Here is a 22,428-nt window from a genome sequence, read left to right as displayed (position 1 = left end):
CCAGAATCTGAAACACAAACTAATCAGGATCTAGAAAATAATTTTATCTTGAAGCCTAATGCTTTGTTCCACATAGTGTTTTAACATACATTTTCCCTCAGGACCCAAGAAGAACTGGTTCCAAAGCACCCTTCATCTCCCGCAGATCCCATAATCGGTAGATGCTCAAGTCCCTTATATAAAATGGCACAGTGCTCGGATATAACCTATGCATATTCTTCTGTAACCTTTAAATCATATCTCGGGGCTGGGGATTTAGCTCAGCGGCAAAGCGCCTGCCTGGCAAGCACAAGGTCGTGAGTTCGGTTCCCGGTACCGGAGAAAAACGCCCCCCAAAAAAACAAAAAAAAAACCATAAATCATATCTAAGTTACTTGTATTATCTAATACAATATAAATGCTATGTAAAAAGATGTTATGTTGTGTTGTTTAGGAAATAATAACGTGATCAGTATAGATGCAATGTTCCTCCAGATATTTTCTATCCACTGTTTATTGAATCTAAAGATGACCAATGGATATGGAAGGCTGACTATAATTCCTTTTTCCTTTAGTGGAGCAAAAAAGCAAGTTTTTGGATAGGCTGAAATAAATGTCTTCAGTTTCAGCATTCTTTATAAACCAGTCACTTAGTTTATGAACAAAGTAATATGTTTGCCATAACTTGGTTTACTCAAACATTCTTCTGGGTATATTTAATTTAAAAGTAGAATTGGTTTAGATTAATCCCATTTACTAACTTAACCTACTTAACCTAGATTTGAAAGTTTTAAACATTATCAATTATGTGAGCAGAACTAAACTAATAACCTACGTGGAATATAGCATCTGTCAGTATTTGGGAAGGAAGTACAAGCTCAAGAACATAAAAACCATTAATGGCTGAACAATACAGAGAATATTTTATGCTTTCCAGACTGAGCGCTCTGCACACCGTGGAGAACTAAGAAGTTCTTGTTTCCAGAAAGGAGCTAGAAGAGATACTCTCTTCCCCTGAAAATAAGGCCTAGATGGAAAATAATCAGCCTTGAAAACTAGAAATCAAAATGCCAGCCCCCATCAGCCTGTCCTTCCTTACCTGCAATCACTATTCTTTTTCTGGGTGGCAACTCTGTACAGCAGGTAAGGCGAGGACAGGCCAATGGGGGCCGGGGTTTTTGATGTCTAGTTTTCCAGGCTCGTTATTTTTGAGCTAGGTATCATTTTCAGGGAAACATAATATACATTATATAGAGGCAGAAATAAAAGGAGCCTTTCCCACTTGTGGTTGCCTGCCAAATGGACTTTTTCTAGACTTATGGCACATAGCTAAGCATGCAAACTTGTAAATCAGACTCTCCACGCTTGAAACCTAACTGTCTCTTATCTGGGAGAGCTTTGTCTGTTATTTAGACTAAGTCTCAGCTGCCTCATATAGTACAGTAGGGTTATTGTAAGAGTCGAACAAGATACTGTACATTGAACGTTGATACACAGAAAGAACAGACCCAATAAGAGTTGGGAATTTTAAAATCCTCATGGACCTCTGACACAATGAAAGTTTACCCTTAAAAAAATAGGTATCTCTGACCTAGTTACTTCCTTGATGAATAATACAGTATTGCAGCCTGTCCGCTGTAATGTGTGTGCCTAGAACACCAATTAGCTCACTTGTAATGGGCAGATAGGGGAGTGATGACAGTATAACATGAAAGTTGTGTTCTTCACATGTATTTTTCCCCAGGCAAGGAGAGTGGAGATAGCAAAGGAGAACAGCAACTTCAGTGGAAAAGGCTGAGCATGGCTTTTAGTTCTTTTTTTTCCTGCCCTTAATTTCAAATGAACACCCATACTTGGGGCTCCTCCTCAAAAAAGCACACTCTAGCCTCGCAAGTTCCAGGCTGTACTTCCTCTATGCCTACCTTCAGAGATGCTCCACTGGCTCGCAGAACCCAAAGTCAGAGAGTCTACTGTATTATTTTTGTGCACTTTTAATACTCCCTGAAGCAAATTTGGGTCTAACTGAGCTGCTTGTCTTGGATTCCAAGTTATCTATTAAGGCACCAGTTATTGTTTCTGTTGGTAGGCGAATTACAAAGTTGCCTTTAACCCTAGTTTTCCCATAAGCTCTGTTAACTTTATTGTGCGCTTTTGTGCAGTGTGAAGTTTTTCAGGAAAGTAAAGAAGTGTTTTCACGGATGCCCAGTTCTTTTCAAGTGCTGCAGAAGGCAGCAACAACGGAAGCCCAGACGTGTAAAGGGACTGAACAAGGCCCTCCTTGCGCAGCATGATGTGCTCAGTAGAATTCCAGGCTGCAAAGCTGGCTTAGCAGGCTCTCAGTCCTGCAGGCTCTGAAAGTACTTCCTACCCCAGGGCACTGAATCAGGATGCTTAACCCTGCCAATGCGGTAGAAATAACACTTGTCCTTTGTGTTTCTGCTTCACACAGAGAAGGTATAATAGCGTGGATTAACTAAATATATTTCTCAATAAAATCTTTCTTTTCACTTTCTTTGAAATTTGTTCAAGAAGGAAAGGAAAAGCAAAAGAAAAGAAATATATATATATGTGTGTGTGTGAATATATATAATTACAAAGATAGTTAAAACAGTTACACTACTAATTTCTCTCAGTTCATTGAAAAGATAGGTTTGTGCTAATATTGTTTGGACAATTAAATGCTGATATCTCATATGTATTAACCATTGTTACCCTCCTATCATATGGTTTTGGAATTTTGTGGGGTTTTTGGCTTTTTTTTGTTTCTTTTTCTTTAAGATAAATACTTTTAAAAAGGAAAGAAATTTATTCATAGAAATGCACTTTGATTCTCCCTGTTTTCCCCAGGCTTGCATAGAGTTCCTACTTCCCTAGAATCCCTATGAGAATTTGTTCCTGTCTATGCCGGAGCACTGATGGCATTTTGCCTCTTGTTTAGGAGAGAGAGAGAGAGTGTTTTACCTCAGTTTAACCAAAAGTTCCTTGAAGGTAGGGACTTCATCTATTTCATCACTGTATTTCCTGCCTGTTGCCCAGCACCATGGCTTTCACATACAAGGACTTAATAAATGTGTACAAAATGAGCAAGTTCCTCCCAAAAGCACTGATTTTTTTTTTTTTTAACTTGAGCCCTTTTTGTGAAGAGTATCTAACAAAAGTATACTACAAATCCCACTGGGTGGTTAGAAGACATGATTTTGCATTAACATTTTCCTGCAGCATGATGATTGGAAACTATTCTGGGAAAGGAGGGACCACAAAGCAATGTAAGAATATTACCTGAAATATTTTATTCATAGTTTTGAAAAATTAATAAGCAACAGACAGGAATCATTTAATTTGGCTGCTCTGATAGTTCCTGCTGCTCTCGCCAAGGCTCTGGGAGTCGAACAGTTTCCCAAGGGAATACAAGTTCAAAACAGACCTCAGGTGATTTCGGCTGAGATAGAAAGCTCACTAACAACTGGCAGGGTTCCTTGTTGACGGCAAGGAAAACACGTGGGCTGGAGTCATGGGAAGGGCTCACTGCTTGGACTGAAAGCTTCATTGTCCCCCTCTTCGTGATTGCCTAGGTATCTGTTCAGTGTCTGCCGTCCAGCCCTCTCCTTAACACTGTAAGAATAAAATTTTAATAAAGAACTCACAGTAAACAGCTACAGATAAAACTATTCAGAGTAAAAAGTAATATTTGCATAGTCCTTTAAAAAACGTACAACATTCACTGCTTCATTTAACCCCAAACAATTCGTTTGTATTAGCTTGCTAGGGAAGTCATAACAAAGTAGCAGACTAGGGGAGTCAAACAATAGAAATGTCTTGTCTCCCATTCTGGAGGCTGGAAGTCCAGGACCATGTTGTCTGCTAAGCTGGTTCCTTCCAAGAGCTGCTCCATCCTTCTCATCCAGCTTCTGGTGCTTTGCTGAAAAATCTTTGTTATTCTTTGCCTCATAGATCTCTTCTTTCATCTTCACACAGTGTTCTCCCTATTGTATGTGCACATGTGTGTCTGTGTCTAAATTTCCCCTTTTTAATTTTAATTTTTAAATGTATTCATTAGTACTTTTTTGAGATGGGCTCTTGCTATGTTGCACAGGTTGGCCTCAATCTGTTGGGCAAAAGGGATCCTCCACACTTAGCTTCATCAGTAGCTTGGATTATAGCTGCACGCCAACAGGCTCAGCTAAATTTCCTTTCTTTATAAGGATTCCATTCATTCTGGCTTAGGAGCCCATCCTACTGCAGTTCTACTTCCTCTTAACTAATTATAATTGCAACGACCCTACTTATAAGTAAAGTCACATTCTGTGGTACTAGGGGTTAGGACTTCAACATAGGAATGAGGAGGGTGCAACCACAACAATTTTGTAGTAGGAAAAGCGAGAATTACTCCTATCCCCATTTTACAGATAAAGAAACTAATTCTCAGAGAGATGAAGTAATTTACCCAAAGGGAGTGGAACCACTGTATCACAAATACAAAGCTGCTGTCTAGCTCAGCAACTGAGGACAGCCACATGATGCCTCCTGCTAGGAGTCTCTCTCTCTGTTCTCACACACCTAGACCAGTAAGAATGGAGGCTGCAGAGGTGCGAAGAGCAGAAGTGGTCAAATGCGGTCTCCCTCTGGAAGCAATCTAGCAGATTCCCTATTATTGAGAACTCCGCTTGCTGCCCCTACAGCTGCACCTCATAAAGGCTTGACCTGAAGGAGAACTATTTACTGAAGTTGTTTCTCGTGAGTCTGTTATTGCTCTCCGGTGGGCCCACCCATTAGCCAAAGGGAGTTAGGTACAATGAAACTCTTCAGGGAAGAAAGTAAAGTGCTCCATGCCATCTTTTTCTGTCTATAGCATCATTCTTTGCCTCCCTGTGTCTTTCTTTTGTCCTGCCTATTGAGTAACCTCAGAGTAGGTGTGGGGAGTGTGTGAGTTGCCAGCAATGTGAGAGGGTGGCTGAGGACACCTACCTGATGATGTACACACCAGGGCAGGCAGAAGTGGATGACTTCCCAGGAGTGGCTTTGCTGGCACACCCTCTTTGACCTGTGTCTGCTGCTTTGCTTGAGTCACACTCAACAGCTAAAGCTAATCCCCCTGGGGCATGGGTTCCCCTACGCAGAGAGGAGGGACGCACCCCATCCTTGGGCCTCCTGCCTTGAGAAGCAGTGCAGGAGGTAGCTGAGTACAGATTTAGGAGACAGATTTTAATCTTAGCTCTGCCACTTGCAAACTATATGACTTTAGGGAAGATGCTCAATCTCCCCATGTCACTTCTTCAGCTACAAAATGGAGATGATAAATTTGTTTACTTCATAAGGTTACTGAATGGATAAATGATGTAAGCTATAAATGGTGCTTGGAACAATATATCTACCACATCATTCTAGCAATACTTCCTTACTTGTTCTTTGTTATTTTATTTTCTAAGTATCATTTTGTTATGTTAATTAGAATTGTAATTTTAATTGATTTAATGTACACATCATAAAGTTGACCATGGTTGTGTCCGGATGATGGAGTTACAGGTTGTTTTATTGTCTTATTTTTGATTATTAATACTTTCTAAACTTTCTGCAGTAAAGATATATTACTTTTTAATAAGAAAGTACAAACTCCCTCTGAAGACCTGTGTGGTACAGTGGACTAGGACTAGGTGTGAGAAAGGCATGACCATCCATGTGACAGCATGCATGACCATTGTCCTTAATGGAGTTTAAAGTCTACAGAAAGAGGAAAACCAGATACAGATAAGCAAATGATACAAGAGAGTGAGCAGGAAGGTTAAGAGTTCGCTAAGAATGAGACCAGTTCCTCTGAAGAAGCACTTGGCATTACAGAGAGATAATCATTAGTCTTACACACGCCCTCCCAGTCTTTTTATATGGTCTCTGTCCTAGGAAAAGGAAATTAGCATAACACAGACAAAAGGAACACTCCTTTGGTCTATCTCCAGGCCTCAGGGGACAGGGATAGAATTGCTGAGATTCTTTCTAAGGCACATATTTCTAGGAAGGGACTATGTAGATGAAAAGTTGAGATGCCTTGTGTAGCACATATTATATATGACAGATGTGTACCAGGTAACAAAATATCATGTCAAGTGGAATTAAGAAGTAATTTTCTGTTTCTCTGTTCCTCTTTTCGTAGTATTATTAGCATCATCATTATTCTGGCTGGAGCAATTGTGCTCATCATTGGCTTTGGTATTTCAGGTATGTGATTTCTTGCATTACACAATCCATCCACCCCTTGCCATTCAACCTCTAATAAATCCCTCAGTGTGATAGCATGGAAGAACAAAAAGCTTGGACCCAGAAAACTTCAGAGTAAAGCACTGGTTCTTCTACATTATGTGTCCTCATCACCTTAGACATTTAACTCCTTATACCTCAGTTTCCTCATTTTTAGAATGGAAAAATAATGGTCACTGGACAGTGAGTTGAGAGAATCAAGTGAGAAAGTTGTCAGTAGCCTACCTGCCAGTCAGTGCTGAAGATGTTTTTCTGGGAACATAGGGAAAGTAATGTCTAGGTCATTCTATCAATGGTTGACCTGGATAGATGATTTCCTTTCAATGAACCTTTAGCCAAAGTTTTAAAGAATAACAATATTTTTACATAGGCATTTCAGGTAAAGGGAAAACTGGCCATGACCAGCGTGCCATGTAGGAATCAGATCCTGCTGTGACGTCATTTGTGGGATGTCTTCTCTTTCCTCTTCTGTGCAAGACATTTCTCTGAAACATCTCTTATGAGTTAGGCCAGCAGCTGTCTCCTCTGAGACAAATTGTTTGCTCTGCTTTCTGTAAACCACTTGACTTAGGCCAACATACTTATTTTAACTTGGTCTGTGAAAAATCATGTCACTAAATACTTTTAATTTTTATAATTCTAGCTGCCTTTTCTGTCACTCTCCTCCAGTCTGAATGTGCTGAGATAAACAGTGGTCACAAGGCCTAACCTAAGAAAACTAGCTATATGCGCTGGTCAAGAAAAGACATTAGCATCCTTCTTCATTTTGCCATCAAAAATATACATTTTGTCCATTTTTATTAGCTATCTCTTTTCCCTTTGGATTTATAGGAATTCTTTATAATAGTCATTGAAAATTGCCCAGATGTGATACTAAATCTCTTCCCCATAGTTTGCTTTTTCACTCCTCAATAATATCTTTCAATTAATAAAACTTCTTAATTTTCACTGAATCTGCTAATTTCTTTTATGCGTGGAGCATTTTTAATTTGTAGTCTATTTAAAATGTTTATGTTTATCTTAAAGTCGTGAACATTTCTTCTAAGTTATATTGTAGCGGCTATGTAGTTTTGCTTTCACATATATACTATGAATCATCTAGAATTAATTTTATGGTGTAAGATAGGAGTCAAGGCTCAATTTTTCCATGTGGCTATCCAGTAGACTCAGCACCATTATACTGTCCTTCACCCACTCTTCAGCAGCACCACAATCATCCTAACTCAAATATCTGTACACGTGTGGATCCATTTCTGACCTTGCTAATCAGATTCATTCTAGCATGCATGCCCCTTCATTTACAGTGAAATATCTCCCAATGAACCCATTGCATGTTGAAAATATTTTAAGTTGGAAATGTATTTACTATACCAAACCTATCAAGCAACATAGATCAGCAGCAGAGTACCTGTAGCAACACAGTAGATAGCAGTGTGTGAGCTATTTACCCTTGTGTTCCTTTGGCTAACTGGGAGGCGCACTCGCTGTGGTACCCCATCATCATGACAGAGTTTCGTAACACACATCACTAGTCCAGAAAAAGGATTAAATTTCCAAAGTCAGAGTCTAGTGTTGCTTTTGCACTATCATAAATCATCCCTGCAAACTGAAGAGAGTCTGTATTCCTTTATAATTTATTTTCTTTTCATGTATGTTATTTTATCTTTTTTGCTATTCCTAATTCTCTCTCCCTACTCCCTCTTCAGTTTCTCTTCCTTCTCTCTCTGCCTCTTTAAAACAGGCTTATAAAGTTACAGGTATTATTAGCTTTACAAGTTTCAGAGAATCAGCTTTTTGTTTATTTATACTGTCTCTAATGTGTTTTCCTAATTTATTGATTTTGACTTTTTATCTTTGTTAATGTTCTCCCCACTTTATTTGGCTACTTTTTTCTAATATATTTAAATAAGCACTTCACAGGAAAACATGTCCCAAAAAGCCAATAGACAGGTTTCAGTAAATACTGCCATTCAGTTTTCCAAACTCATTTATCAATATACACTTCACTGGAAGCCTAGAAGAGATCCAGTGCTTATGTCCTCTCCTATACTGGATATTGAGGAATCTTGCGGTTTTAATCTCTGTTTCCTGAGGCTGAGGAGACTGAGTACATTTTTATATGAGAAACATAATGCTGAACGACAGACAACACAAAAGACTGTTCTGTATGAGTCCATGAATATAAAGTTCACGAACAGGAAAATGACCCTCTGCTGTTAGAAAGTAGTGTAATGGTTGTTATTTTCAGAGAAGAGTGAGAGGTAGCGGTGAGGAGGGAATATAAAGGAAATGCTAAGAGGATTGTAAAGTTTTTATTTCTTGGTGTGGTGAGAGGAAGTTATTACAGTTCTTCAAGCTGTATAGTTATTATTTGTAGACTTTTATATATGTGTGTTATACCTAAGTACAGAAATATATATATAAACATTTATGAATATTTTTATAAGGAAACAAAATATTGACTGTAAAATAAAGATTTTGGAGTAACTTTCATAGGTATTAGTGCTAAGGTACAATTTAGTAACTTCCTAAGACTTCAGTCTTCCTTAATTATCATTGACCCTATTCCTGATCTTACACATCACCTTGAATTAAAACCTTAGAGTTTGTGCTTCAGTTTTTATCTTGGTGACTAAACATACTTGGGCCTAGCTGACTGGCTTAGTATCGAAACGCTCATAGAGTTGTTTATCTTCTGGTTGCTATTGGCTCTGACTGCTCCAAGAATTTCACATTGTAACTGCTTTCCTAAGTCAGTCAACACTTCTGCTACTTACACCTTTTCTGTTGTATATTTGTATTGTGCTCAAATACACCTAGGATTTATATCATGCTCAAGTACAGATACCAACCTCAAGTACTGAGCTCAGTTTGTTTTTTTTTTTTTTTTTTTTTTTTGGTCTATTATATTGAGACAGGGTCTCACTACACAGTTCAGGCTGGCCTTGAGCTCACTTTGCAGCCCAGGCTGGCCTCGAACTCACAAAGATCCTCCTGCCTCAGCCTCGCAAGTGCTGGGATTATAGGCATGCACCACCACACCTGTCACTGAGCTCAGTTTTTTTTAATACAGGGAACCCTACTCATTAAAGGCTATTTGAATAAATAAATGCATAAATGCATACAGGATAAATAAATAGATAAAAGTCACTTCTCAACCTAGTAATGTACAACAATAATATTAAAATCCCATTACTACCAATGAAAAGGTTTCCTGCCTCCTTCATATTTCATGGGGAGAAAGCTGGTTAGTTTGGATAAAATGGGCTATGTATTTGCTTAATATTTAGTTGGGTTATTTCAATTGCCTATATTAAGGCCATAACCTTTATGAGAGAGCATCATATTATCATACTTTAAATGAATTCACTAAAGTATTAGCTGGCTTAATATATAACACATTGAAATTAGGCAAATAGCATTAAGTAGATGATGATATCTTTGCATGCTTCTCACCTTATTAAGTAACTGTATATATTATGTGACTTACTGTTCACAAGTAGGAAGTAGATACTACCACCATGCCGAAAAATCAGCTCCTGTAGAGTCATATGCAGCTAGCAAGTGGGCACCACTGTGTTCAAGGGCTGTTGATTTGTTTCCAGAATGCACACTCCTGCCTACCACCCTATCCCAGTGATAATGCTCACACAGACTTGTAGCAGAGAAAAGGGCCATGAGGGAACTGCCTGCCTTCCAGGTATTACTCTTAGTTTGCCTTGCAGGCATTTATTCTTGAGAGCACAGGTTTTAAAGACTTGCAAATATTCACAAATACAAGGGGAAAAATCTATACCTTTGCGATTCGATTTCTGCCTTCTCATAGCCATCCTACTCTATAAATTCTAACTACAGGCCCCATAAAACGTTAAATGTATTTGAGGTGGATTGCTGTTAAAAGAGGTTGAGGGGCTCCCATTCACCCCTGGTTAAAGAACAGCCTTTGTGGACCACCCTTCAGCAGGGATGGAGATACAGTAGAAAAACAGGCCCTTGACCATAATTAGCCCAGTTACTGTGCTATCACTCACATATGGGGGCCTGAACATTGCAGACAATGAGTTTAAGCATTAGAGATACACCAGTCTCAGGAATGACAACTTTATGTCCTTTGGAAGATAACTTTCCTTCCTGGTACAGTCTTAGTGCCAGGTGGGGCTGGGTTTGATCTACTGCCTGTATTAGTCAAGCCATGTAACCTTACAGAGCTTTTTTCTTCCTCATGCGTAAAGTGGGTGTAATGGTCACTCTCACTACCTCTTCTGACTGAAAATGAGTCACTGCACATAAAGCATTTAAAACAAGGCTCTTTTCCTTACTTCCCAGAGCTGATCTGCTGTTTTTCCAAATGATTGTAGTTAATAATGGTTGTTGATATCATTGATTTAAGGTTTAACATGGGAGTCAACCAATGCAGATAAGCATGTTATTTTCATTGTATCATTTAGTCATTTCAGAAAGCGTGTGAGTGAGTGTCTTCATTGTATAGGTGAAAAATAAAGAGTTTTATAAAGCTGCCCAAGGTCACATATCCAATAAGTGACAAAGCTGGGATTTCCACCCAATCAGCCTGATACCCATGACATGTTCTCAAACGCCACACTCTACTACTTCCTGGAGTTGTTCCCAGCATCCTTCCTAATTTCTTCTCACATAAGCAACTACACTCCAAAGCCCCACCTTCTTCTTTGGCGGAGTGACACTCACAGATGCCACTCCAGTTTCCAGCCTTGTTTCTGCCTTTAATCAGTGTTCTGCCGTGCCTGTCCAGATAGCCAGGTTTCAGCAGATTCTGAGTGACCATCTGTCTATTGAAGGCTTGTAGTATGTTTTTTAGGCTATTGTAAGATATAGAACTTGTCTTTCTGAGTTGTGTCAAAGGACTGTTCATTTCCCAGGTTTTATCCAGTGCTATGGGATGCCTTGTAATTTTTGTAAAAAAAAAAAAAAAAAAAAAAAAAAAAAGCCTTGCCTTGTGTTACCAATGCTCCCACTCTCCAGGATATACCTGTTCCTACAATGAAGGACCAACTGAATAGTAATCACATGTAAAAACCAAAATGCTCAGATTTCAGCTTGCTCCCTCTGATGCCCTCCTCCTTTCTTCACTCGAACCAGAACTGTGGTAGTAATTACCTTTCACGTGTGGTATAATACATTTTCAATAACTGGGTTTTTCAATTTTAAAGGGGCTAGATGCAGTCTTAGAGGCTAATGAAATGCTTTAAGTTTGTGACTATTTAACAGAATTTTACATCAGTAGGTCACATCCCCTCACACAAGAGCCTCTGGTGTCAATAGGCCTGAAAGTTCGTATCAGACTAGTCTGCATAACACTCCTTATGCCAATACTGTGTCTGCTTGCAAATTTAAATACAAATTTGTTTGATTTTTCTTTTACACAGTAGTAGGTATTGAACCTAGGGAACTGGGGTACATTGGAGCCCTTTTTATTTTTTATTTTGAGACAGGGTCTTGTTAAGATGCCCAGTCTGGCCTCAAACTTGTGGTCCTCCTTCGTCAGCCTCCTGAGTAGCTGGAATTACAGGTGGGCACCACCACACTTGACTTAAGACTCCTCCTCATGAGAATATGTACATGCTGTTGCTTGCAATTTGAATATTATTTTACCACTTTTTATAATCATTCACTCATTTAATAAACAAGTATTTATTGACTTTTTTGGGGGTGCAAAGCAACAGCTAAGTCCTCATCACTTTTTAAAGTTTTCACTGGTTTTATCCCTCTTTTTCTTTTGATATGGAGGAGAGATTTAATCGACACTGTACTCATTCCATCTGCCATATCATTAATGCAGTCTTAAATGACTAGAACCTTCAGTGTGTCCCTGGGGCACTTCACAGCTGCCTATTCTTAATAATTACGTCCTCTCAGAGATTCTTCCATGGATTCCTCACCAGCGGGCTCAAGGCCAACATATTAAAATTAATTCAGTAATGCAATTACAAAATGAAGATGTGTCATTATCATTTAACTTTCTCCATAAACTGAACAATCATGTATTTTTTCAGAAAAGTAATTTTTCAATTCAATTTCAATAGTACTTTATAGCCACAATCAAATTTACCCTTGCTCTAACATAGTTACATTTGCTCCACAAATTTAGGAATGATTGTGTATTTTTATTGCCTTTTTTCCCAGTGGCTCACATTTCCCCAAAATTTAGATGTAGTGATCCTGCCAAATGTTCCCTGCTCTCGCAATACATACATTATTTCAAAGAGTACTTTGATTTTTACATATTCCCATTTATTCACTCATTTATTCACACCCTCAGCAAGTATTTCTCTCTGTAGAAACATAGCACTAGGCACTATAGGACCTATAGATATGATTGATATAGTTTCTGCCCTTGAAAGAACTCGCAAATCACTGTAAGAGATAGATGAGAAACAAGGTAGATGAAGACAGCTGCTGTAATAAAGGCAAAAGAAAGTGTAAACAGAGAGTATGAAGAAGATCTACAAATTTTGTATTGACAGACTAAAGAAGATTTGGGGAGGGGCTGTGCTCTGGGCAGAAGTGAATATAAGCAGCATGTGGATGAGGGGTGATAAAGGACAAGGGGGACTTTGACTTGGAGGTGGCGAGATGAGCAGGACTATAAAGGTGCATAGTGTGAGTGTGGAGCCCATGCCAGTCCAGGCTGCCTTGGATACAAGTCTGACAAGTAAAAAGATTGAAAAGCAAACTTAATCATTATAGTAGTAGCCAAGAAAATTTCAAGGCAAGAGGTGGAGTATATAATATTCATATTACACAGCAAAAATTGTATATTGTCCTCTTTCATAATTTATCCCTCAAGTCTCCCACATGAATGGTTAAGCATGACAGCTGCTTCCAAAATCTCTTTTCTCCCACACTAAGCCTCTCTGTACATCCTCACAACCCCATCTGTGTACCGGGTTGTTATCACTGGCATTTTTTTCTAGTTAAAATTTTTTTCTATCCGTAGGTCTTTGTTCTTTCTTATGCAACTCTATCTAACTTAGATTCTCCAGTTATATCTCTCATTCATTACCCTCACCTGCTCTTTATGCTATGAGGTGTTTGTTTAAAGGACAGGCAGAGACTGGAACATGAACTGGACCTGAACACTGTCGGGGTCCTAGACAGCTTTCAGGATGGTGGCCTCGCTCCATTTTCTCTCCATGATCTCTTTACCATACTTGTTTGTGTTTGCCCCCTCTCCTCTTGGGCCCCAAAGCCACCCTCTCCTTACCTTCACATCCAAGCACAGGAACCTTTCGAGAAGATTCCGTTAGGTGCCTCATTTCCCTGAGCACCCACATCCTGCTCTTGAGGGTGTCCTGTATCCATCTCTAGTAAATCCTTTTCATGTCTCTTAAAAAACAGAAGATCAGCTAATGAAATCATGCCTGTACATGTCCTCACTCAACAGCCTTCAATATTCAAAGAACAGCTAGTTGATCCTTCTCTGACGGGGCAGGATATAGGCAAGCAGTGGGGTAAGGCACAATGGGACCAAGGTTAATACTTGTACTGGTGGTATATTCAGGGAGGAGGGGATGGTTTTTACCATGAGCCAAAAATCAACTGAATTAAATACATTCTTCCTTATGCTACAGCTAACTCTATAACTTTAACCAAGTCCTTATCTTCTCTATGCCTTAGTTTCTTCATCATTCAGAGATATAGTGAAGTATCAGCACTTTAGAATTGAATGTTCATCCAAATTACAAACCAAATTCAGTTAACATAGTATTTTGCTTTGAGCCACAGCATAACAATATCTTATAACGTGCAACTGCAGCTTGCAAATCAAGTTCATATCCATTAGATTTGATCCTCACAGGAACCCCATAAGCTAGGTAATATAGTTAAAGTTATCTCTCTTTCTCTGAGATTCAGAGTAGTTACATGACTTAAAGTCACACAGCATTAAGTAACAAAGCCTAGGCTTGAATTCTCATCCTCATGCCCAAGTCCCATGTATTTTTCTTTTGCTGCTTCTCAACTTTTGGGTTGATTGTTCTTTTAAAAGCTATTGTGTATGGCAGATCTGAGATATATCTATCTATATCTATATCTATGTCTATATTTATATCATCTATATCTATATCTATACGTTTTCCTGCTCTTCCTACTCCCAACTTCCTTTTTAGATGTTTTTCCTGTTCTGTATTTTAAGTGTACAGAAATCTGTTTGGCTTTTAGTAATAGAGTTTAGTTGTTGAAAGTTCCAGGGTTTCCCTTGGCATTGATCCTTGCTTCCTAAATTGCAGGAAAACACTCTATCACAGTCACTACTTTTACCTCAGCTGGGAACATCGGAGAGGATGGAATTCTGAGCTGCACTTTTGAACCTGATATCAAGCTTAATGATATCGTGATTCAGTGGCAGAAAGAAGGTGTTACAGGTTTGGTCCATGAGTTCAAAGAGGGCAAAGATGACCTGTCAGACCAGCATGCAATGTTCAGAGGCCGGACAGCAGTGTTTGCTGACCAAGTGATAGTTGGCAATGCTTCTCTGAAACTGAAAAGTGTGCAACTCACAGATGCTGGCACCTACCAATGTTACATCATCACTTCTAAAGGGAAAGGAAATGCTAACCTTGAGTATAAAACTGGAGGTGAGTTACTTCTGGAGGGAGGGAAGGAAAGTACCAAATGATATTTGAGGATAAAAAGCATGACTTGCTGATAAAATATGTGCTCATCAATGACTAATGTCAAAGGAAAACCCTTCCAGTTCTGTTAGTAGCCATCTTGCTATTATGCTCAAAACCCACACCAGCCTCCAAAGTACTCTACTATACTATTAGGATTTAAAGTCTTTTGTTCTGGGTTCTCAGTACTTCTAAACTTCCAGATGTGTTCCCTAAAATATTTTACCAAAATAAATGTAGTCTCTTTATGGTAGCCCTTGCTGTCGCTAGTAAATGAAATCTATTGGCCTTGGTTGTTTCCATGCTGGTTAGGTCTGAGCCCACATCTGAAACGAGCACCTTGAAAATTCATAATGGTAGAGCCCATTTTAGGAAAAGTTCAAAGGGAACTAACCCAAATGATATTGTCCTATAAACTCAATATTACCCTCCCAGTGAAATCCACCCTTCCTTGCTAACCTAATTTGTTTCCTGAATTTATGTGTAAAGAATTTATGTATAAGATTGACATACTGGGTGATATCAAAAGATAAGAAAACAAAGATTTTTTTCTTTTTGCAGAGCTCCTAGAGTAGATTTGAAAATTCTGGCAGCGATAACAATTGATGAAGTATATCAAATGCTTTAAGAGAAATATAAATAGAATGACTTGGATTCAGAAGAAGAGAGATATTACATCTAACTGCACATGAGATAAGGAAGTGGAAAACCTCCATGGATAAGTTGGCATGGAGAGGAGCTCAGAAAGATAGGCAGAGAGTATCCTGAACTTGCTAACCTGAGCTAGTCTGTACAGGCCTTTCATGAACACCTCCCAGCATGTACCTGTAATGATTCAAAGCATAGCTCTGGAGTCAGACCAGGACAAGCACATTGGGCTAGGCAAAACAGCCTCTCTGAACCTCAATTTCTTCATTTTAAGATGAAGACTACTATGGTCATGTCAAAGCGACACTACCAAGTTCAATTTAAAGACTTCCAGTGGCAAAGCTGGAATGATTAAAGCAACAAAATAATAAAATATTAAATTACAACTCAAAGTATAAAATGAATTCATGAGTCCATACTCATGTGAATAAATGAGGGGAAAGAAATAATTCTTCTTTGCAGGTAAATTTCAAATAATTTATATAGCTCTCTCACTCTCTAGGCAATTGAGCTTAAGACTCTTCCCACCCTACCCAACATATTTTGGAATAGTGGAGTGCATCTTCCAAAGAATCTGGCAAACAACCAGTCATGTTGATGGCATGTACCTTCTACTGTGGTCTGATGGGAAGGAAACTTTACCTTGTACAATCTTCTTCTCCAAAAGTTCAGCCTAAGCATAACAGAAGTATCAAATTCCAGTAGAAGGATATCCTACAAAATACCTGACCAGTACTACCAAAACTATCCAGGCCATAAAAACATGGAGAGTGAAAAGCTGTCACAAGCCAGAAGACTCTAAGGATACATAATGATTCAAAGCACTGAGACATAGTGACTAAAGCCATAGGATCCTGAAACACACGTTAGTGGAAAAAGTGGTAAAATACAATCAAATCCAGAGTTGAGTTAATAGCAACATACTAGTGACTGTTTCTCTATTTTTACAAATGTACAGTGGTTAAGATGTTAATGTAGGACTGGGAATATAGCTCAGTGGTACAAGTGCCTGCCTGGCAAGTGCAAGGTTCTGAATTTGAGTCCCAGTACCAAAAAAAAAGAGTAAGTCATACTTAGGAAGATGTTAATATAAGGAGGAACTAGGTAGTAATATACAGAAACTCACTCTTCACTATCTTTGTAGATTTTATGTAAACTTAAAATTATTTCAAAAGTTTATTTTTATATATAAATAATGGGTATTTACAGGATTACTGTGAGGATCAAATGAAAGAGTGCTGAAATACTGTACCGGCATGAAGTACATGCTCAGTAAGTGCTGGCCCATGGTCATCTCCCAGGGGGCTTGTTCCCTGCCCACTTTGGGCATGTGGGTCTTGTCTCCCCTACTACTTCATAAAGGCAGTAAGGCAAGGTAAAGTCTTTCCTTCCACGCTCAGCACTAGTTGAATCTTTGGCAAAGGAAGATATTAAGTAAAGTAAATGCATCTTGGAATTTTGGCATAATGAGAGTCCTGGCCCTAACATTTTTCTACAGGTATATCTTTGCTTAGAAATAGGGGAAAACAAGACTTAATTTCAAAATTTCCTTCTCAGTGAGGAGAATTCTTTTAGAAGACAACAAAAGCCTATTTCTGTCCTTGGACGCAGAGCTCCACAGTCCTTACCCCAGCAAATTCCAAGTCCCCATGATGATGAAGCCTGAATGTGGGATTTCTGTGGGGGACAGGTGGAGGCTGCTCATTTCTCCCTTATTCCTCTTCCTCATCACCTTAACTTTATCCTCAAGGCAAGAATTGCACAAAACCCGTGAAACTTCACAAATCCTAGGAACATGCCAATTTTTCTAGGGAATAAGCTTTTTATAATCAAGGGAGCATCTCTTACTTAGAGAAAATTATCTGTTGTAACAACAATATGCCCAGAATGTAGGTCCTTGAGGTTTGTGATATTGGTCATAGAGTTGGATATACAGCAGTACTATGAGCAAACTACATCTACAGTGCAGCGGGCCATACACAGACAATACCTGCGGAAACAGTCACTTCGATGATGGAAATGCCTGTTTGTGTTTTTAAGACCTAGTACTTCAAGGCTATATTGTCCTTCCTGTCTGACATTCTGTTTGTCTTTTTTGATCTTTGATCCTGCAGCCTTCAGTATGCCCGTGGTGAATGTTGACAATAACGCGAGTTCAGAGAGCTTGCGTTGTGAGGCTCCTCGATGGTTCCCCCAGCCCACAGTGGTCTGGTCATCCCAAGTTGACCAGGGAGCTAACTTTTCACAAGCCTCCAACACCAGCTTTGAGCTGAACTCTGAGAATGTGACCATGAAGGTTGTGTCCACGCTCTACAATGTCACAGTCAACAACACTTACTCCTGTATGATTGAAAACAGCATTGCCAAAGCCACAGGGGATATTAAAGTGACAGGTGGGTTGCTCAGTGCTGTCCCTCCCCAGCCCCTCCCCAGGGATGTTGAGTATGGAACTTAGGGCCCCGTGTATATGCTAGACAAATATTCTACCACTCAGCTGTACCCTCATCCCTCTACATGCTCTTTTGTGTGGGTTTCTTGGGGAGAAAATAATATCTATACTAAATCTAAATTAGTTAACATATATATTATATACTAAGGGATAAAAATCTTTAGAGTCTTCTTCAGTGAAACTTTGATCACAATTCCAGCTGAGATTGCATTATGTAATAGAAAGCCTAACACAACACAACATAGCATATAGGTTAAAGATGGCAATTAGGCCTCACCTTGAATGCCTTCTCATCAACAGGTTTTCTGGAGAGTAATGTTCAGGATTCTGAGGCTCTGTCTAAGTCTGTGAGACTAATTTTGTGTAGTAGTAAGAATGTGATGATTATTTAACATCTTTGACATATTTGGCTGATATACTGCATCCTAAGTCCCCCAAGACTGGTTTGATTCTACCCAGTCTTTGAAATGGAGAAGGTTTTGAATCTGAGGGCTGAAGGTCTGTACTGGGACTTGATCTTATTTAGACCTGAGACTGACTTATGCTCTGTTAATATTGGCCCAGGATTAATCTTAGAGCCCTAGACTGAACTGATCTCCTAGCACCCTCACCAAGAGCTAATCCTAACTCCCTGCAGTATTTCAGTGCATGCAAAATCTAAGGTTGAGTTAGTGTCTAGAAAATGAATTGCTATCTATATCAAGGCTATAACTAGGCAGGAAATGTCTTGCACATTGTAAATACCATAATATGCAGGTAATTTGAAAGATAGGTTTCCAAATATGATATACAAATGGCCAAAGAGCACATGGAATGATGCTTAACACCAGATAAATGCAAAGTACAATCATGATAATGTATCACCTCACACCCATTAAGACGGCTACTATTTTTTGTAAAAGCCCCAGAAAATAACAAATATTGATGAGGATGCAGAGAGATTGGAACTCTCATGCATTGTTAACAGGATTGTAGAATGGCACAACTACTATAAAAACAGAATGGAGGGTCCTCAGAAAATTAAAAGCAGAACTATTACTGGATCTGGCAATCCTACTTCTGAGTATATAAAAGAATTCAAGAAGGGTCTCAAAGTGATAGTCATACACCCATCTTCATAATAGCACTATTCAAAATAACCAAAAGATAGAAGTAACTCAAAATGTCCATTTATAAATAAACAAACAAAATATGGTTCATACATACAATGGAATAGTATTCAATCTTAGGAAGAAATCCTACCACAAGCTATGACATGGATGAACTTCTGAGACATTATGCTAAATTAAATAGTCCCCATCCAAACAGATTTATATTGTATAATTCTACTTATGAGGTGGGGAGGAAGGATGTTGATGTTTATGAACATAAAGTTTTAGATCTGCAAGATGAAAAAGCTCTGATGATATGTTTTACAATGATGTGAATGTACTTAATACTACTGAACTATGTATTTTTAAATGGTTAAGATGGTAAATGTGATGTTATATTTTTACTACAATTTTTAACTATCTAAGAAAAAAACATGTATGTATATAAGAGCTATTGAGGAACAAATTGGTGGCTGCCTTGGTTGGGACTCTCTTAGTCACGAGTAATAGAGAATTAACTCAAACTTGCCCAAGGTAAAAAAAGCATTTATTCCAAAGTGCTGAGCTGTTTCATGGAACCAAAGGTAGAAGTAGCACTGACTTCAGCAACAGCCAGAACCAAGAATTTAAATTACACTGGGATTCTCTGTCTTTTCTATTTTATTCTCTTTTTACTCTCTTGCTTAATTCTGGGTGGCAAAATTTAGTTGCCAAAAACTCCTGTATTTAAAAACCTTTTTACATTAGGAGAGTAACCAGGGCTGGAAAAACCTTTGAATCTCAGTGGTTGGTGCTCAAAAATATTTACTGAACAACTATGTTTTTAACTTATATATAGTAGCAATTGTAAACCTAAATGTAGAACTCAAGATGGAGTTCAAGCTAAAGAAGCAGATTTGTAAATGATGAGCATGGACATAACGCTTATTAGGCTTAAGTGGGGTTACTTTATGACTGTGCTTATAGCTGGTACTAACTGAGTTCTTACTATGTGCCACGCAAATAAGTACTTTCTACATATCCACTCATTCATCCTCATCAGAACCCTACGCAGCATGTTATTATTTTAGCCCCATTCTAAAAGGAAGAAGTTGGAGCAAATATGTATAGAGTAACTTGCCTAAAGTCACACAGCTAGTAAGTGACAGACCCGAAATAAACTAGTGAAATTCGATTGGCTAGCAAGAATACAGAGTAATTTTATCTACTTTTATTCTACTTTTCTCCTCTTCAAAATGAAAACAATAATTCCTTATCTCCTTATAGAAGTGTGATGAAAGCTAATGACTCTGAACCTGTAGAGGACACTGCCTGAAGGCAAAATATCCCCCAAACCACGGACTGGCCATGGCTGTTGGGTTGGCCTATTCTTTATGTGGTACCGGATAACAATTTCTTTATTGAAATAGCTTTTCGTTTGGCTGAGTGGACCACAGAATAGAACTTCCTGTAAAGAAAGGGAAAGCTTTGCTTTTAAACCAGTTACAGCAAGCTGAATAAAGTGGTGCAGAATAACTTGTGTCAGGAACAACTTGCTGTTTCTCAAGAACTTTTCTTTGCTAACAAGTCATGTGATTAAGGCATCCAACTTCTTCTATATGACCCTAAACATTTTTCTTTCTCTTTGAGGATTCTGAAATCAAAAGGCGGAGTCACCTAGAGTTACTGGATTCAAAGGCTTCCCTGTGTGTCTCTTCTTTCTTTGTCATTAGCTGGATACTCCTGCCTCTCTTCCCTTACTTGATGCTAAAATAATGTGCTTTGACCACTCCAAAACATGTCAAGTTACCGCCATAACAGGTGAGATAAATCATAAATGGCATGGGAGATCGGTTGTGTGTATGCTTGTGTTCCTAAAAAGAGTCAAGTAGCCTTCAGAATCAGCCACTAAAAAATACATTTAATGATGCCTGGGAAGTAATTATATTTCTAGTAGTATTGTTCAAGGTAATCATTTGTTAGCTTAACAGAAAATAGAGACCTATTAATGAATTTATAGGAAAATCAACTTCTTAGTTACTTTTCTCATTGTTGGAAAAAAAATACTGGACACCCAAAGGGGGAAAATGTTTATTAGCTCACAGTTTGTAGAAGTTTCAGTCCATAATCAGCAAGCTCCAAGGCAGTGTGGCACGGCAGACAGGCATTGTAGAGGGGAAAAAGTTCATGTCTGGCAGAAGGTAGCAAAGCAATAGGGACCTTAACAGTGTCTTTCTGCCCCTTTTATTTTATCCAGGATACTTAGGGCATTCACACCCTTAATCCTAATGCCCTTGATCCTAGTACTGCACCAGGAATCAATCCCAGTATCACACATTCTAGACCCAGCCATCTCTGAAAAAGCCCCATCTATGATCACGTGAGGCTTTGTGGGACATCTAGATACAAGCTATAACATCAACTCCATACAATTCAATTATTTGTATAAATTCAAGCACTTTTTCATTTATTGAGTCATTAATGAAGACAAATACATCTTATTGAAAAGAGAGGTTTAGCTCTAATTACCCTAGATTTCACTGTCATTCACAAAGTATAATGACATGCACAATGACATGCACATTATCACTTATATAAGTGCCCTCTGAGTAGCCCCAGTTGACAGGAGAGTTCCTACTATGACTGGATAATGATTCATCAGCTGTCCCTCCTGCCAAGACTTCTCATTTGAACTTCAGTTCTCTGGCTCTAATTATTAGGACATTTCCTTCTAAATAGTCTACTGCATATGAAATTTGTATAAAACTGAATTTATGAGGTCAGAGTCAACACTTCTGCATTACTCAGTGACATTCCCACCAAGCCTTCAGGCTCACAATCCTGCAGCTATTTTTGTCTGCTCTCTGTCCTTTCATGTCAGTTTGTTACCAACCCCTACAGCATTTTCCTGTGTGGTCTCTCAGATTGACCCTAATCCACCCTTCACCACCTCACACCCTGACTGATGCTAAAACCATGTACTTAGTCTTTCTTCTCCAAGTTTCAGATGACAGGAAACAAGGTACCAGAATGAAAGTATTGAAGCACCATTTCATCACAGCACTTCTTTCCTTCAGAACCTAGAATGAGTCTCTGAGAGCTACTGTATCAGTTAACGTCCTCAGCTGGAGTCATAGCCCTCTGACACTTTCTCTTTCTGAGCTTGCTCCTTCTCCCAGTACCTATCACTACTCTATGCCTTGCTCTCTTGTTCACTGCCCCTTCTTGGAAATCTGCTCTATTCTATGGCAATTCATATGCATTCTTTCCTTTATCCATTTCAAGGAAGCTCCTCCTAATCTGAGTTCCCTTTCCTGAAGTTTTTTGTGTTCTATATCCCCTTAGCATGTATGTGTAATTTATATCTTACACTATGAGGCAC

General features: G+C 38.8%; 1 protein-coding gene across 5 annotated transcripts in view; it reads left to right on the top strand.

The window, feature by feature from the left end:
* The window catches only part of Vtcn1 (V-set domain containing T cell activation inhibitor 1), an 82,094-nt gene that overhangs the window by 49,567 nt on the left and 10,099 nt on the right, over positions 1 to 22,428 (top strand). For 2 of the 5 annotated variants that reach the window (XM_013516492.1, XM_013516491.1), the window contains exons 2-5: positions 6,125 to 6,189; positions 14,496 to 14,843; positions 17,642 to 17,920; positions 20,698 to 20,867. In XM_013516492.1, the coding sequence (XP_013371946.1) occupies positions 6,125 to 6,189; positions 14,496 to 14,843; positions 17,642 to 17,920; positions 20,698 to 20,822 (817 nt within the window). In that variant the 3' untranslated portion in view covers positions 20,823 to 20,867. Of the gene's footprint in view, positions 1 to 6,124; positions 6,190 to 14,495; positions 14,844 to 17,641; positions 17,921 to 20,696; positions 20,868 to 22,428 lie in introns of those variants that run through there. The other 3 variants (XM_013516494.1, XM_013516493.1, XM_005389056.2) reach the window with 2 other exon arrangements.

Source organism: Chinchilla lanigera, unplaced genomic scaffold (genome assembly GCF_000276665.1).
Source record: "Chinchilla lanigera isolate Chin_1 unplaced genomic scaffold, ChiLan1.0 scaffold00034, whole genome shotgun sequence".
Lineage (NCBI taxonomy): Eukaryota > Metazoa > Chordata > Mammalia > Rodentia > Chinchillidae > Chinchilla > Chinchilla lanigera.
Note: the sequence above shows the minus strand (reverse complement) of the source record. Positions and strands in the feature narration are given on the sequence as shown.